The sequence below is a fragment of the Eublepharis macularius genome, chromosome 2, assembly GCF_028583425.1.
Source record: "Eublepharis macularius isolate TG4126 chromosome 2, MPM_Emac_v1.0, whole genome shotgun sequence".
NCBI classification, from domain to species: Eukaryota; Metazoa; Chordata; class Lepidosauria; order Squamata; family Eublepharidae; genus Eublepharis; species Eublepharis macularius.
This window is the reverse complement of record NC_072791.1, coordinates 162,915,317-162,933,456: the sequence shown is the minus strand read 5'-3', so window position 1 is coordinate 162,933,456 and position 18,140 is coordinate 162,915,317. Positions and strand designations below refer to the sequence as shown.

The window sequence follows — 18,140 nt, the reverse complement described above, 5'->3', positions numbered from 1 at the left end:
CTCAAGGATGCAACAGTCATAATGAATTTACCGCTTGTCTACAACAAATCTGGACCAATAAAGATGTATCTTGCTTCTGAATGAACCATGTGTAGTTCACTGGCTCCAACTGTAAGTAAGGATTCCTTTATGATCTGGGTTGAGGAAGGCAGCGTGTTAAAGCTATCTGGAAGCCAGCATCTTTCCCAGCTGCTGCCAGAATAGGGTCACTTGGCAATTAGTACATAAGATAAAATTCCCTTCCCCTCCCCAGCAGTAGTAGTGTTTAACATGAAGTGAAAAAGTGATTCTTCATTCTAGTCATTATTCTCACAGTATTTGTATGAAAATATGGTTGAAGAAGTAGCTTTCTGAAGGAGTTTTCTAGTGATAGATCATGATATTGCTATAATAAAACACTACTGCTGTGGCACCTTCTTAAAGACTAATGTGTTTTAGTCGTGAAGGTGTGTAAAAATCATACTTTTTAAAATGCTGCTGTAAAAAAAATTGTTAGCCAAGGAAGCTAAAAATTGTTGATGTATTTATTTTACTGTATTTATTTATGTCATTTATAGTCCACCTTTCTCACTGAGACTCAAGGCAGATTACACAGTGAGATTAGTACAGTCAATATCAAGGACAGTTCCATAAACAATATCATAGGGTAAATAAATACAAGTTTACAAAGAATTCTAGCATTAGCAAGAATTCAATACAGAGTTGAAGAAATGCTGAAACAGAGCATAAGCAATTCTAGGACCGACTTTAGACAACATATAACTACCCAGTAGGATCATATGTAAAGCACAGGTAGCACATAGGAGCACATACTTAAGATAACAATGGCTAGCCATTTGAGAACCAGTGGTGTAAGCCAGGGATACCCAACTTTTTTGAGCCTGCCAGGCACCTTTGGAATTCTGACACGGTGTGAAGGATGTAACAACAAAATGGCTGCCTTCGGAGATGGAGCCAACAAAATGGCTACTGCAGGAGGAAAAGTCAACCACAAAATGTCAAGAAATGAAGTCATATGTAATTCTAATAATAACTATGATATTTCAAGCAGAAGCTCTGTTTAACAGGAAGCCTTTTATAATGAACATATTGTTTCAGTCATGCAGTGAAAATCTTTGTGCTGCAGTGGCAGCTGCTGTCTAAGGAACTTCTTAAAAATCTGCACAGCTCATCAGATCGCCAGTGGTTAATCAGAAGCCCTGCCAGGCAAAAGCCCCTTGTGCCCACGCATACGCCATGTTGGGGACTCCTGATGATATAAGCAAATATAAGGCTTCATTCTGGCATTTCCAAACCAGGCCAGGGTACCACAGTTGGAAGAGGTTTGCATTGCACTCTGTTGCTTTTATGAGAACACAGAGGAACTGCCATATTAGTTTGTTGCAATAACAAGAGGCCTGTGGCACCATAATGATTTGGCATAAGCTTTTTTGAAATGCAAACACTAGCTCACAAAAACCTTTTGCCTGCAGCAGGCGTGACGTCACTTCAGGAAGTGACATAATCGCACTGAGCTGGGAGCGAGCCCAGCGTGCGCTTCCTCGTGTTGCCTGATGGTGGTGGTGGCTAATCGCTAGGGGAGTTGCCACCTCCTGCTGATCGCCAGCAGTCGGTGGGCTACTCGGAAGCCTAAAAGCAATCAACTTTGAAGTGAGCTCTATCTCACTTTGGAATGATTTGGTTGTAAGTGCTATCTTTCCAAATAGCAAGGAAGATTTATCCACAACTCAGGTTAGGTCCAGCAGCCCGTTAATGGGAGGTGCTGACAGTCACAGATCTTCCTCACTTTCCTCTCCCCATAGCAGCCATTTCCAATCCCAGGAGTTGATTCCTGGGATTACAGGAGTAATTGCTATGTGGGTCACTGGGCTGCCATGGAGAGGGACAATATCCTTCTTCCTGCTTCTTTCGTCAGCACAGCTGTGCCAACAGAAGGGGAAGAAGAGAGTACTATTGCCTCCTTCCCTCTCCTCACTGCACCCCACCAACCTACATGGCTATGACTAATCCTGTGACCACAAGAATAAACTTTTCCAGGGTTGGAAATGGCTTTTGGATGGAAGGAAAGATGAGATCCTTGCAGGCAAGGATTGCTGGATCTAACCCATTTATTATAGACTGTAAAACATGTAGTAGAATATGTGATAAAATAGATATCTGTATGAGCGCCAATTTATTCCATGGCAGAAGTATCCACTAAACTGAAACGGAAATGTTTTCTTGCTAATCTCTTGTAGTTCTGTGGATCGCATGACCCTTACTCATCAGAGCAACACCTACTGTACATGAAAATATGTATTGTACTCTCCAAATGTATATATCATTAGGCTTCTTGGCAAGCCTGACTGCTAGTCAGAAGTTGGAATTCCAATATCGACTGTAGATTTAATCAGAGTTCATGCAACGATATAGCCAAGCCTAGTTGTGCAAAAGGATTATTAATAAGTTTTTATTAGTAGGATTTATTATATTATATACTGCTATGGATTTTATGAATTTAGAGTTTTAGATGGAGGTTTGTTAACTTTTGTTTAAATTCTATGATGTAGTAATTTAGTACTAATATTATTGTATTTTTCTTGTTATTTGCTATGGCTGTGCTGAAGCAATAAAGCATTCTGTCTGACTGTGCAAAAGGAACCCAGTGACTGTGATAGTCAGAAATTGTTAGAAATGAGCCAAATGTTTGTGTGATTAGAGCATTGTTGGTGACTGTTGCTTTGTCATTATAACCACAGATACCAAAAACTGGTTTTACAGGATGATTTGTGCATGTATTATTGTTAATTCTGATATGTCATAGTTCTGTTTTATATGAGAAGTAGGATCAGCCATTTTTGATGGCTCAGGCTACTTAGTTCTTGGATATAAATCTCCTCATATTCATTTACCCCATTGTCTGCTAAGCGATTTGCTTTGTTCTCTGTTATATAAATTAATCTTTTCTCCTCCATATTCAGTTGCTGTTCAGACTTTGTTGTCTGTTAATGTTCTTCCATTCTGTTTCCTCCTCCCTCACAAATTTGCTGTTTATTGTTCTGATAACTGCCATTTGCTGTTCTTTAGATACCTCCTCTTTGGGTTGTCAGCTCCAGCTTGGGAAATTCCTGGAGATTTGGGGGCAGATCCTGGGAAAGGTGGAATTGGTATATGACATCATAGAGTGTATCTACTAAAGCTGCCATTTTCTGCCGAGGAACTCAGCTCTATTGCATGGAAATCTGTTGTAATTCTGGGAAATCTCCAGTCACCACCTGGAGGCTGGCAACCCTGCTTTTCAACCATCTTTATTTCTCTTACCCATTTCCTGATCTTTTCCTGTTATGTTTAATCCTAGTATTCCCTTCATTGGTCATTTGTTGCTTTTCATCAGTAAAATAAGTCTTTCTTCTTGATCTAGTGGCTTTTAATTTTTTGTTCTCTATCAATTATTCCGTTTCTTCTTCTGACCTGTTGTGGAAAAAGAACACATTACAGTGCATTGTTATCTTAAAAAAATAAAAGCAATTACTCTCCAGAATGAATGAATAAATAAACAAAGAAGTAGAGAGGGGTTATTAGATAACAACCGGATTGTTAAAAACTATTATCAACCTAATAACATGTAATAAAGTAAGATACCATACTAATCTCCTAATAAGCAGTCTAGAAGCAGCAGAGATACAGTAAAATCAGCATGAAATACCATAAAACAATCCCAGCAGTAGCAGTACATATAATGAGCATAAGAACAAGGCCTCTTTATATTAAAATGCAAGTAAAACACCAGCAGCTTGAAACCAGCCTGAATAAAATTAATGAAAAGTCTTCTGAATGTTAAGAACAAAAGACTCTTTTCTAGCAAGAAAAATGATGGTTAACCAATTTGGACCTGTGAGGGTTTTGTCATTTGAGGGGGTGGGGAGAGGTTCTTAAATTGTAAAGGTGTTCCATCGGCTATCACTATTTTCTTGCTTTTTCCTGAAGATTGGTCTGTGATAGTGTGGAGAAATCTTGGCATGGCTACCATTTCCAGCTGACCCAGGGATGAAAAGAAAAACAGCAGAGTATTTGTGGAAGCCGGTACTACAGACCAAAGCTTCTCCATGTGATCGATTTAAACATGCCTGCTGCATCTGCAGGGGTTTCATTTATGTTTATGGTGGTCGGCACACCACCACCTTGAGTGACTTCTGGAGGTACAGGATAGGTAGGTCTGCCTGTTAATTTGTTTCACCATTCTACTACGCCAATTTTGCAGAAGCGTTCTTTTTCTGGTGATAGTTGCCATTACTCTGTAATACCCTAGTGACTTGCAATTTCTATCAGGCATTGGTTCCCTCTGTAAAAGCTTTTTCAGTTTAATCAAGTAATATCAATAAAATAGTGGGGAAAATCTTATGGAATAATCTTTTTATAATAAAATTTATCATATGGAGGCAAGAGGAATATAATCTAATCACTATTTTTTTCCAACTTCTATGATTTCATTGTCCATTTAACAAATTGATTCCAGACTTCTATAATGATTTCAGAATAATATGTTAGGATGACCTGTCTACTGTTGTTAAGTCTCTCTCTCTCTCTCTCTCTCTCTCTCTCTCTCTCACACACACACACACACACACACACACACACACACACACACACACACACACACACACACACTCTCTCTCTCTCTCTCTCTCTCTCTCTCTCTCACACACACACACACACACACACACACACACACACACACACACACACACACACTTACTCACTGGTTATGGTTATAAATTATGATTGAATTCAGACATCTTAAGCAAACTGCAGTGCGTATAGTGAACAAGCTGCAAATCATGACAGGCTTATGCAATGCCTTTCATCTCCCCTTGTGCGTATAGCTGCAATTGAAGACTTCTTTGTTTAAGGAATCTTTAATAGCGCTCCAGTTTGTTGTGACATCCACATTCAAACTCCTTAACAAAATGGGGTTTGTTTCTTTCCAAATGACTAGGATTCCAACCACAGTTTAATCTTGATCTAAAACCCCAGCTACTAGGAAAGAAACAGACCCCAATTTGTATTGTCGAAGGCTTTCACGGCCGGAGAACGATGGTTGTTGTGGGTTTTCTGGGCTATATTGCCATGGTCTTGGCATTGTAGTTCCTGACGTTTCGCCAGCAGCTGTGGCTGGCATCTTCAGAGGTGTAGCACCAAAAGCCAGAGATCTCCCAGTGTCACAGTGTGGAAAAGATGTTGGCAGGTCATTTGTATCTACTCAGGAGGGGGGGGGGGTTGAGCTGAGTCATCCTGTAAGAGTTTCCCAGGGTGTAGAATGCTAGTGGCGGGAGGCTTCACTGTATCCTGAGGAGGTTCTTTTTCATATGGGTTGGTGCTTGATGTGCTAATCTTCTCTGCAGGGCTATTGTCGAGTATAGAGTGTTTTGTTAGCCTGGTGTTTTTCAGAACTGGAAACCATGCTCTGTTCATTCTTAAGGTTTCTTCTTTCCTGTTTAAGTTTTGCTTATGCTTGTGAATTTCAATGGCTTCCCTGTGCAGTCTGACAAAGTAGTTGGAAGTGTTGTCCAGTATTTTGGTGTCCTGGAATAAGATACTGTGCCCTGTTTGCGTTAGGCTATGTTCAGCCACTGCTGATTTTTCAGGTTGTCCAAGTCTGCAGTGTCTTTCATGTTCTTTTATTCTTGTCTGGATGCTACGCTTTGTGGTCCCGATGTAAACTTGTCCGCAGCTGCAGGGTATACGGTATACTCCTGCAGAGGTGAGGGGGTCTCTACTGTCTTTTGCTGATCGTAGCATCTGTTGTATTTTTCGGGTGGGTCTGAATACTGCTTGAAGGTTATGCTTTTTCATACGGAGTATACCGTATACCCTGCAGCTGCGGACAAGTTTACATCGGGACCACAAAGCGTAGCATCCAGACAAGAATAAAAGAACATGAAAGACACTGCAGACTTGGACAACCTGAAAAATCAGCAGTGGCTGAACATAGCCTAACTCAAACAGGGCACAGTATCTTATTCCAGGACACCAAAATACTGGACAACACTTCCAACTACTTTGTCAGACTGCACAGGGAAGCCATTGAAATTCACAAGCATAAGCAAAACTTCAACAGGAAATAAGAAACCTTAAGAATGAACAGAGCATGGTTTCCAGTTCTGAAAAACACCAGGCTAACAAAACACTCTACACCCGACAATAGCCCTGCAGAGAAGATTAGCACATCAAGCCCCAATCCATATGCAAAAGAACCTCCTCAGGATACAGTGAAGCCTCCCGCCATTAGCATTCCACACCCTGGGAAACTCTTACAGGATGACTCAGCTCAACCCCACCCCTCCTGAGTAGATATAAATGACCTGCCAACATCTTTTCCACACTGTGACACTGAGAGGTCTCTGTCTTTTGGTGCTACACCTCTGAAGATGCCAGCCACAGCTGCTGGCGAAACGTCAGGAACTACAATGCCAAGACCACGGCAATACAGCCCGGAAAACCCACAACAACCATAGACCCCAGTTTGTTGAGGGGGGAGCAGAATACAGTTTTAAAATACGTTGGAGTTTCCTCAGCCTGGAAATCTTGAATTGTGGTTGTGCTTACAAGGAGGGAGCATGCAGACCTGACAATCTGAAGTGAATTAATTGCACAAACAAATTTAACAGAGCCTTTATGCCCAACTGGTCTTTGGAGCTATCATGGATAAAACTCAGAATGCTTCTCAGAGGACTACTCCCATATGAGCTTTCCCTTTAGCTGAGAATGTTATTGAAGGCCCTTCCACAGATACCCAATTAGGCAGATGTCCACTTGGCACCATCTTTCTCATCTTTAGGAGCCAGGTGAATTTTTTTTTTATCTTAGCTTTTGATTCTTATTTTGTGGGAGGGCTCTGTTTTTCCTAGTACTGTAGTCCTTATTAGCTTTGATTTTGATACTTTATATTGCTGCATATTTGATTTTAGAAAAATATTTAAAGCTGCCTTGAATGGTTCCTGTGTGGCACAAAGACATAATTTTTAAAAAAAATATTGACTAGTTGGTCACTAGAAAAGAATGCTGGACTAGAAGTATCCTTAGTAAGATCCAGCAAGACTCTTCTTGTTCTTTAAAGTTTCTGTCATTTCAGATACTGGCAGAATACTGGGATTATCTAAATGTGTTTGTGCCAATTTGGAAGTTTCAGTTGGCCATAACAGATATTAAAGAATACATGACTATACATGTAATATGTGTGTATTAATGCATGACTACATTAAGGCACTGTAGAGTATTTGTCTACAGAATAAAGATGCTCACTTCCACCAAAAATGGTAGTTTGATGTTGAGTTTGATTCAGTGTGTGTCTCTTCTGTGCATCGTTGGTCACCGCTGAAGAAGCAGAGAGACACTTAGTATTAAGCACATAAGGTAAGTTGAACTGTGTACTCTTGAGAGCTGGGTTGGAACTTGATGCAGAGCTATTGTTTTTGGTGGCTGCTCCATAGTTCCACTTATAATTTCTGGAGTGTTTTGTTTCATCCATGAGCAGAAACTGGAGAAAAGATTGAGAGGCTCTATTTGTCTCATAATAAACATTGTTCTTGGTTCCTTTGTAATGCAAGGCACCTAACAGTGTCTGCTTCAGAGAATTACAGTGGGTTGGATCCCACTGAAAATATCCACACACTCAACGTGGAAGGGGTTTTTTGCTGATTTCCCCTCTCCTGTGGCAGCTATCCAGTTCCCCCCTCATGCTGATGTTGAAGGATTCAAGAAGCAGAATTTGGGGGGCCTTTCAGGCTGTAGCAGGAATGGGGAGAGGGTGATTCATGCTTCCATGCACATAAATCTTAGATTGAATCCAATCCAATGTATCTAAACTTCTGTGCTTCATTTTTATAGGCTGCTCCTGGAAATTAGTATAGTAGAATTGTGTTGGTGTTATATGTTAGAAGGTAGGCAGAGGAGGCTCTATTTCTTATCCTAACCATTAATGAAAACATTTTTCTAGGCAGTGAGAAATGGGAAAGGCTGGACAGTTCTGAAGATGGCCCGGAAGAACTGGAAGAACATACAATGGTGGAGTATCAGGCAAGTTTGAATTAATGCAGCCCTGTAGTATAATGTGAGTTGTTTTTCTTTGTTATAGTGACCTTTCTCCGTATGGTCTGTGGCTTGCTGCAGCAAAAAGTTTACTGGCAATCTGTGGTAAAAAAGCCTTCTATTTAAGGATGGGAATCTTTATTCTCACTCTTTCCCAATAGCAAATGCAACAAACTGTTTACAAATACACTTATTTCAGAAGAACAATAGCATCCAGGCTTGGCTTCCCATCCAGGGTATGCTCTGCAGTAAACCCTGGCTTGTCCAGCATGCTCTGTGAACCTAGGTGTGATTTTTCTTCAGTGTGTTGCCTCATTCGGGGTGGGGGTCACCTGTGTTCTGAACAGGAAAGGGAGACTAGGACTGTTAAAAGAACTACTATGTGAAATTCCAAAAATGTACCTAGTACCTCAAGAGCTTTTTTGTATTAAAGGATAGCCAATAAGCACAAATGACTGCTATACTACAGACTACATCACTGCTTCACCCTGGAAACCTCTTCAAGACCTTCCAATAATGTAACATTTGGGTCTCTATATTCCAAAAACTGTAACTTTGTTAATTAGCACCTCTTTCTTTGAACAAGCTGCAATACAAGTGTAAGGCTGGGTTTAAATACAGGATTGCTCAGTAGGGCACAATATATTTACAGAGTCTGTATGGATTTTCCTAATTTGTGAGTGGATAACATGGTTAGTTTTAAACTCTTATCTGCTCCCCCCACCCCAGCCACATTCATTCCTGAGGAGTGACAAGCAAGATATCTGATGTTATTTGTTTGCATACTGCTCTGTCTCTTAGCCACAAGAGCTACCTACTTTTGTTGCAGGGGACTAGAAACAGCCCTTACCATTTTGAAGGCTGTTTTTTCTAGAAAGACTATTGCATCTTTGACTTCTCAGGGCTGATTTAAAACTGTAAGTCACGTAAGGAAGCTGCTGAAAGTGGTGGTGCACTACCTGACAGGCAAATACATTAGATCCTATGCCTCTTATCTCATGTTTCAGGTCTAGCATATGCAGTGACTTTCATGCTTGCACAATAAGATTTGTTGTGGCTTCTGCCCATTTTAGGCTTGTGTATGATAGTGTTACCTATGCTACATTCCATCAGCCTCTGTGTGGGGTTTACAACATTTAAATATGTTCCAACTACCTAATAAAGAACTTGCACAAATTTAAAAGATGCATCTTGAAACTTCTTGTGCAACTGTATGTGCAATAGTATGTTAAGTTGAAGACATGAGAGTTCCTTAACTCTTTGCTGCTAAATGTGTTGTTAACCAGCATTGTTCTATCTGAAAGGAATTTGTATTAGTAAATATATAGATTTGAATTAGCAACCTTTTCATTCTCTGTCACAAAAGCTGATCAAGATAGTTTCAGGTGGGTAGCAGTGTTAGTCAGTAATAGCAGAGCAAAATTCAAGTCCACTAGCATATATGCTGGAAAATTTTGTTGGTAGAGACCACCAAAAGGTGCTACTGGACTCTAAATTTTGAAAAGCTATTTAAGTGATGTTATCACATCCATTTTTTTGTCTCTTGCCCATACAAGATTTACGTTTGAGGGCTCATTGCAGGCCTGTATGGAGCCTTGTTTGGCTTGACTTTTGAGGTGGGGAGCATAGCCAGCTGTACTCTCATACTAAGCATAAGTGACTATTTCATGCAGCTCGTGAATTCTGATGCTGAGGTGGCTGAGCTTGACTGCCTTCTATGCATATAGGCTTATGGGTTTGAACACACTGTCTGTTGCTGTGCTGCAGCTCACGGTATGGGATTTTGTATGCAACTCAGATGTATTGTTTTGCATTATACTTTGGTAAATTTAAGTATGGTTGACAGGAAAATCATTGTTTTATTTACAGGGTATCCTCTACATATTTGGAGGCATGGTAGATTCTGCTTTCACTCAGAAGAAGAATCCTTTCTGGTTATATGACACTGGTATGGCTCAAGATAAGTAGCATCTCTAAGGGGCTATCATGATAAACAAATCAGCAGAGGCATATCTAAGGCCCAATATATGTTACATTTAACACATGACCCCAACAAGGACTGGAAGCAGGACTCCAGCTGAGTTACCCATGGGAACTCAATTCTGAAGTGCTGCAGGAGCCTGCTTCAGATGGGTGCCATGGTGTAGGGGGAGGAGGGGTTCCAACCTTCCTCCATGCTGTTGCTTCCAGTCTAAAATGGCTGGGAGGCAGGGTTGCACATACAAGCATTCATTATACATTCACCCCCAATCTGGCAAACAGTGCCCCCACAGGGCCCTTTGGGGATGGGAAAAGGTGCTAGAAGTAGCTGGAACTGTTTCTCCCCCTGCATCATGGTTCTGATCCAAATTGGGCCCCTGCAAAGCCTTAGAATTGAGTTCCCATGGGGAACGCATAGCTGGTGTATGGCTGTAAGTCCTTGTGTTGATCTTGTGTTAAATGTAACATGTAGTTCGGGCCTTAGTTACTGTGACCTGTATCATCCAACAGAAGAGCTGTTTAAATTGGAGAAAGGCTCCCTAGGGTGGATAAAGTTTCTCCAGCTTAAGGTAGGATACTACCCAATCTCCTAAGTTTGGAGGCTGTGAATGTTGACAAGCTCAGATGAATTTAATGAATGTCTGAAGATACATACTTTGTAGTTTTTGGATATATACTAAATATGACAATATCCAGGTGGCTTTCAATGTTGGTTGGTATATCTCTGAATTTTTGGATATTCACAAAATGTGTTTGGGATTAGAAACACTTGTATATGATCCAGAGGAGTTAGCCATGTTAGTCTGTAGTAGCAAAATCAAAAAGAGTCCAGTAGCACTTGTATATGAGTGTCTTGTATATGCTATATATATGTATATGCTACTTGTATATGAGTATCAGCAGCTTTTGGACATTCGTAATAATAAAATGATATGTAGTCAGTAGGAGTGGCTTACTTAGAGTTGCCTACAGGCCTGGTGAAAAATGGCCTGCCCCTTTAATAAGAGTCTTAATGCATAGAAATGGACAAGTGATGACATGGAGATAAATAAGATCACTTGGCAAATGACATCAAATAACATTAAGCCTCTATTAAAGGGGCAGAACATTTTTTCTCCATGAGTTGGAAACTTTAGGCCTAATCATATCTAACTTATACATGCATTTAAGTGCTGCCAAAACAGATAAAAGTATTGACAGTTTTAACATTAGATTGTCTATTTTCCTTTCCTGTTCATAGCAGCTTAAAGATGCTAGCATCTGTTATAAATGACTTTTTATCAGAAATATAGGCTGAATTAACAAATTTAATTGTTGGCAAGATACTGTCCTTCCTGTTTGTTTATATAGATATTTATCACACACACACACACACCCATGGGGAGCCAAAGCTGCTTGCATCATAATCCTCACAATGCTGCGAGGTAGATTAGGTTGAGTGGCTGGCTCAAGCTCACCCAGCAAGCTTCCAAGACAGAGTGAGGATTTGAACCTGTCTCCCCCAGAGCTAGTCGGACACTACTATGCTGTTTTTTCTTATATCTTATTTCTCTCATATAAAATTATTTTAAAAAATACCCCCCATTTCATCAGACCTAGTTTCTTTAGGTGTTATGGGAGAAAAAAACTGAAACAGATGAGGTTTACACATGGTATTTGCGTGAGAATGATTGTGTCTAAATATTTGGGAAGCGGAAATATCAGTGGTGAATATCATTCCTTACCTAACTTGTTTTGTTCTTGTAATTGTGTCATAAGGATTAATTTTGTCCCACAAACCTTGTACTTTAATTTCAGGACAGAATTTGGAATGCAACTTAAAACATCTAATAAAGGAGCACTGGAAAAAGTTTCTATCCTTGAGGAGGAAAGGCAGTGTTTGGGCTAAGCAGAGAGAGGAGATACTTCTCTTTTGTTATTATGGCATCACATTTCCAGTCTGGTGAACTCCAGCAAGTCAGCCTGCTTGAACTGCGATGTTTCAGCATTCTAGATCAACATACCTATAGAACAAAAAGCACCTTTGTATCTACTGATAAGTTTCCCAGAGTGGCACTAACTGTAGGGGTTATTTCCACTGACACTTGGTAGCTGGACTGTTCTTGAAGGATTTGAAAGTTGTGGCTCCTGATGGCTGCTGGAAAACACAGATTGTATAGTTTAGTGGAACATCCACTGTTTAATCTGAAAGCTCTTTAAGCATGAGAAATCAAGGCCCAAAAATAACCTAGAGAATATTCACAGGGGACACACAATTTCCATTCAGTTACCTTCCTACAATTCAGTCAACATCTCGTGTAGTTTCCCTGCTGTAGCTACTGATATACCATAGTGGCAGTGGAACTTCATTCATTCATTTCATTTATTTGATTTATAGACTGCCCTCCCCGCAAGCAGGCTCAGGGCAGGTTACAACAAACTACCAAGAACAAGAACAATCAAGGCAGTTAAGAAATATAAGCATAAACATCCTTCCCCATGGCAGGTTTCCCTATACTCCCCCTTCCCTGATAGCAGCCATCTACTTCCCCATGCCACCAGGGCTTTTTTTTTGTTTGTTTTTAATCAGCAATTGAATATTGTTATATGTTTATTGGGTGCTCTGAATTTCCAGCTTTAGTTTTTTTAAAAAGTAAGTAGCCTCTTTTTTGTGTAGATATGCCTTTCCACAATGAAAGGGATGAGAGTCTTGCTTTAAAAAAAAGTGTTATATGAAATTGATGATTTAAAAAAAAATCAAAAAAGTCCTCTGCTGGCAGGAAGAGGAAACGTCTGTCATGTTAGTAGGACTAAGAAAATCTGAACTTTCTCACCCACATGGCAGCTATCTAGGCCTTGCTGTGTGATCTTTCTAAAACTTCTCAGCAATGGTTTGGGGAAAGATCGGTGAAAATCTGGGGAAACCTTGGGAGGTGCATGGGCAAGCAGAGAAAAAGTCTGTCTCATCAGCATCGAACCTGGGGCAAATAGCCCACATAGAAATTGGGAGCGGGGGAGTCTATTGTATTTATTCACTGTATGAATCAGCTTTATATTTTCTACTCAGGCAGTTCCTCAGGCCTTTCCTAGCCTGTCTACCTGAGATCCTGTTAAGTATGAATGCTTAAAATGGAAGCTGAGCCTTTATTAGGGTTGCCAGCCTCCAGGTGGTGGCTGGAAATCTCCCAGAATTACAACTGATCTCCAAGTGACAGATATCAGTTCCACTGGATAAAATGTCTGCTTTGGAGGATGCACTCTATAGCATTATACCCCACTGAGGCCCCTCCCCAAACCCCACCCTCTCCAGGCTCCACCCCCCCTCCAAATCTCCAGGAATTTCTCTACCAAGACCTGGCAATCCTAGCCTTTATACATACAAAGCATATGCTGGGCTACTGAGCTTTGGGCCCTCATTTGGAAATGAATGGGTTGAGAAACGCTTCTGAGCTTCATTTATGGCACACAATTTTTCCTTAGTTGCTGCTGAATGGAAGAATTAAGCAATTCAAGCAATTTCCTTGTCCTTCAGGATGGCCAGGACCTTGCATTACATTGCAACTAGAGCAGCATCACCCCCTAGTGCTTGGTAGTGTAATAGACTCTTCATTAAAATTGTATTTCTGCAGATTCAGCCAAGTGGCTTCAGCGCCAGCTCTCAGCAGTAGAGGGTGAGGTAAGGTTTTGGAAAACAAATGTATGAATCATATATGAAACATGTTGCTTTGTTGATTAAACAGCTTGCTTTGGAATATGTTCTGAAAACAGTTCCAGTCTGGGCTTGGCTAGAGACAGGTGGCAGTGAAATAAATGGTATGATGCTGCATGGTGGCTCTATTGGAGAACCTTTCATTACTCACCCTTCAAATAAGAAAAGCTGGTGTACTATTCAAAGCACTCTATGGAGTCGGAAAAGCTGGTTCATAAGAGAAAGGCAAACTGGATTTCCAGTCACCTTCCCTCCTACTGGGCTGCACCAGAGATTCTGCTTCTACATTTCAACTTTTCAAACTGCTTTTAAATTATTTAAAAGACATAGCATTGTAAACATTGTGCAAGTTTGTACCACTTTTTGAAAGGGATAAGCAGTTTGATAATCCTGAAGCTATGCTGTTTGAAGAGTGTTGCTTCATACCAGTTATGTAAGAGCTTCCACCCATGTGGTAACTGTCATTTTGTTTTTTGTGCTAATTCATATTTTACTTAGTACTCCAGCGCTCTACTTAAAAAAGTAGTAGTAGTTTTGTAATAAATTTTTGTCTTCCTGGGCAGAAATGGTGAGATAGTATGTGGTTTCATATATACTATTCCACAATGCAGTGAAAGACAAGATAGCAGTGCTTTTGCTATCCAGCTGAAAAGTCACATTCTAAACTCCTATTCCTCACACCTTCAAGTGATATTACTGACAGAACTTCATTGATGATGTTAATGAAGGAATGCTGCTGTCTGATAAGACAAATGTGATTGCTTAATTTTTACATGTAAGGGAAACAACTGTTAAAAGGTTGTCACACTTTTATCATCTTTCCAGGGAACCACTCCTACTAACCGCAAGGGCCATAGTGCAGTTGTCTACAGGGGCAGCATGTACATGTATGGTGGATACATTGACATTAAAGGTGTTTCCCAAGAATTCTGGACTTTTTGTTTTGGTAAGTTAAAGTTTCTGTGTAGGCATGGGAGCAGAATGATTTGTGGCGACTGTATATGGAACTCTTGGAAAAACCTAGAATGAATGCAGTCTCACAGCTGTCCTCAGCTCCAAGATGGGTACTAAGTTAAACTGAAGCTAACAGCAGTAATCCTTTGCCTTCAGATACAGAACAATGGCTCCCTGTACCAGCTACTCTGGATGGTGGCAGTCCAGGCCCGCGGCATGGTCACGCAGCTGTGGTTTATGGCAATGGAATGTACATGTTTGGCGGGCTGATGGGACTTAGTGAGCAAAAAGACTTCTGGAAGTGGGATTTCATAACTACCGACTGGTCTAGCATCAGGAGGAGGTAAATATTTAAGTTGAGAAATTCACCTGCAGCCCTGGTTACTAGTGAGGTTTGAGAGAGGGGAATCTCTTTCCTGCCTGTTAAGAAAAATAGTAATACTCTTTACAGAAGAAAATAAGCAAGATGTTTACATCTGGTGTAGCTCGGTTCTGCTCTATTTGAAAGGCAGGTCAAGTTCCATTCTAATCTGTGACAGCTATACTACTAGTACACCATCACACCATTGTAGTTAAAATTAGCCAGGATCTAAAGAACCTTGCGCGTGAGTGTGCTGGGATGGGGGGGGCATTGGAGGAGAATGTGGGAGATTTTTTCCTAGTTACATCCTCCTGGACCAAGTTGAATCCCATCTCCAAAGGGATTCTTGAAGGTCCAGAGCAACTTCTCGAGGTATTGGAGTGGGCTAGAAAACAGGAGCCAGAAAAGTCCTGGAGAGCATATTGGTCTTTGGTCATAGGTCTTGTTTTTACTTGAAATTGATACAAGGTTGTCTTGAGTGGTGCAACCATACCTTTCAAATAGTACAAATTTCTCTTAGAAGAAGGTTGTTTCCACACACTGTTAAAGAGATGGCCCACTCACTGAATTCTGATTTTTTTTACCCTCCATACATCTCCGATTCTAAAGTGGAAGCAGGCAGTTTGGCTTCCGTTTCTTTGTCATCTTTTCTGAGAATGGAATCTCCCACACTTTCCTGTGCTGGCTAAATGATGCTGAAAAAATGAAAGCCAAACTGCCTGCTTCCACTTTGAAATCGGAGATGTATGGAGTGAAAAAAAAACGCCAGAGTTCAGCGAGTGGGCCGTCTTTTTAACAGCGCATGGGAACGGCTGAAGATTGAAACGTGCATTTAAAAATTCCTTTCCATTGTATCTACAGGAATATTATTGTCCTTGTGCTTATTACTGTGTATTGTCTTTGTGTTTTAGCCAGGGGCCTCCCAAAGTGGTGGGACACTCTGCTTTAATCTTTCAAGACTCCATGCTAGTCTTTGGAGGTGGAATTTCTAATACTAAACCAAATGGCACACTGTGGAAATATCACTTTCCGTCTGAGATGTGGAAAAAACTAGCTAGCCCAACAGATCCAAATCCTTCGTCCAAAGCTTATCATTGCCTCCTAGGACTTGGGTATGGTTTCCAGGAGAGGGCTGATTCTTCATGTATATCACTCAGCTATTGTTTGCATCAGAAGGAAAAACGTTGTTCAAAGATACTAGCCATCTCGAAGCAACACTCCTGTTTCTGTGAGTACTTTCAGACAGAGCCTACCTACCAGGCATTCAGCAACGATGATGGTAATGAAATAGAAATGAGAACGTTTCACCAACTTCCAACAAAGCCAGGACTCTGTTCATCCCAAACCACTTCCAATGCAGAACTGAGTTCAAACGAGCCAGCAGGCTTGTTATCCAAGAAAGAGCAAATCCCATACCTCAGTCTTTCCAGGGAACAACAGGATCTTGCCTCCCTTGACCTTGCAGAGAAAGAGACAGGCTTCAGCTGTCTGAACCCTGACTCTGTGGATATCGGTGGGCTCTCTGCTGTGCTGTTTGTCATTGGTGGCAAACCTTTTTCTAGTTCATCTGCAATCTCATTTTGGCAAATGGAGCTGGACAGAATTTAAATGGCGCAGACATCAAGGAGAGAACTGTGCCTAGACTTATTGAAAATTAAGTCCAGGAGACAATCATTCATACTGTTGAGTCACTTATTACAAGAGCAAAATGGCCATCTGAGAGAATGATCATCTTCACAAGCTGCCGAAGTGTTTCTCTCCATTTAAACAAAATACCTGGAAATGACTGCTTGAAGGTGCTTTCCTAGAGTCTTTGCATAAGCAGCATTGTTTGCACACACACACACACACACACACCCAACTGAACTATCTTGCGGACTGAACACATTTTTTTGTGTGCAGGTTGTTGATGCAGACCTAATTTCTATACTTAACATATATAGTGCTTCACAAATGTTATCTGAGAATCCTTACAACAACCCTGTAAGGAATGGCAATATTATTCCTATGTAGCAGCAGGTATGCCTGATTTTAAAAAAAAGACATAACTGTGCAATATACCCAGCCCTTGCCATTAATACAACCTATAATGCAAGCTTATACATTTTACCTTACAGCTGTAGGGACAGTTTGTGTGGTGGGGACTGCAGAAGGGCCTCACACTATGAACAGCAACCATTTGTGTCTGATGCTATACTGGCCTAGCCCATCAAGCTAAGAGTCAGGATTAGGAATAATAATAGTAACACCACTCAGAGTGGCTTACAAATTGTGTGGTTATTATTCTCATGACAATCACCCTGTGAGGTGGGTGGGGCTGAAAGAACTCCGAGAAGCTGTGACTGACCCAAGGTCACCCAGCCGATTCTCCAGATTAGAGTCCTGCCACTCTTAACCACTACACCAAACTGGCTTTCGGGGAAGCCAAAAGAGAGTCCCTGAGCAGAACCCATACTCCAAGTGAGAACTGTGGATGTGAAGCAGAAGAATGCCATTTTAAAATAAATTAAAATAATGACATTCAAATGTTCTGAAGGCATCATAATCTATGTTGAATACCAATTTCTAGGTTAATCCAATGTGAGCGCAGGACTCTGGTATTTGGATTCACAATTAGTCAAGTCACAAAATGGTAGGTCAGTGAGGACTGCCTTTGCTGATCTCATGGGTCTACAGTTAAATGAAGCCACAACCTCCACTGACTTTGTAGGGCTGTGAGTGAAATATTTTATTCTCCAGTCAGAGGTGGAATATAGTCCTTTGAAGTTACCTTTTCCTGATCAATGCCACTTAGCAAAGTAATGTGCCGAGGGATGAGAGAAGCCTGTCATGATGTTCTTCTCAATGTCCACTCTGGTTCACAAATAAAAACCTCATATGGGAATTATCAATATTTTGTGTAGCATTTATATTTTTGTAATTGGTTTTTATGTATTTAGACCTTACAGCCTTTAAAATGTTAATTCATTAAAGATGGTTAAAATGTGTTGTTTCTTTTCATAAAAAAATAAATGCTTGGTTTGATGATTTAAATCTAAACAAGTACAGCCTTTATTGGAGTAAGGAGAAAAATACATCTATTATTTGCCA

At 40.6% G+C, this 18,140-nt stretch overlaps 1 protein-coding gene across 3 annotated transcripts in view; it reads left to right on the top strand.

The window, feature by feature from the left end:
* The window catches only part of LOC129323758 (ras guanine nucleotide exchange factor F-like), a 29,307-nt gene extending 11,230 nt beyond the window's left edge, over window positions 1-18,077 (top strand). The window contains exons 2-8 of one of the 3 annotated variants that reach the window (XM_054970427.1): window positions 3,967-4,189; window positions 7,980-8,055; window positions 9,937-10,015; window positions 13,656-13,702; window positions 14,561-14,681; window positions 14,846-15,032; window positions 15,962-18,077. In XM_054970427.1, the coding sequence (XP_054826402.1) occupies window positions 8,041-8,055; window positions 9,937-10,015; window positions 13,656-13,702; window positions 14,561-14,681; window positions 14,846-15,032; window positions 15,962-16,658 (1,146 nt within the window). In that variant the 5' untranslated portion in view covers window positions 3,967-4,189; window positions 7,980-8,040 and the 3' untranslated portion in view covers window positions 16,659-18,077. Of the gene's footprint in view, window positions 1-3,966; window positions 4,190-7,975; window positions 8,056-9,781; window positions 9,841-9,936; window positions 10,016-13,655; window positions 13,703-14,560; window positions 14,682-14,845; window positions 15,033-15,961 lie in introns of those variants that run through there. The other 2 variants (XM_054970425.1, XM_054970426.1) reach the window with 2 other exon arrangements.
* Window positions 18,078-18,140: the final 63 nt, after the last annotated feature.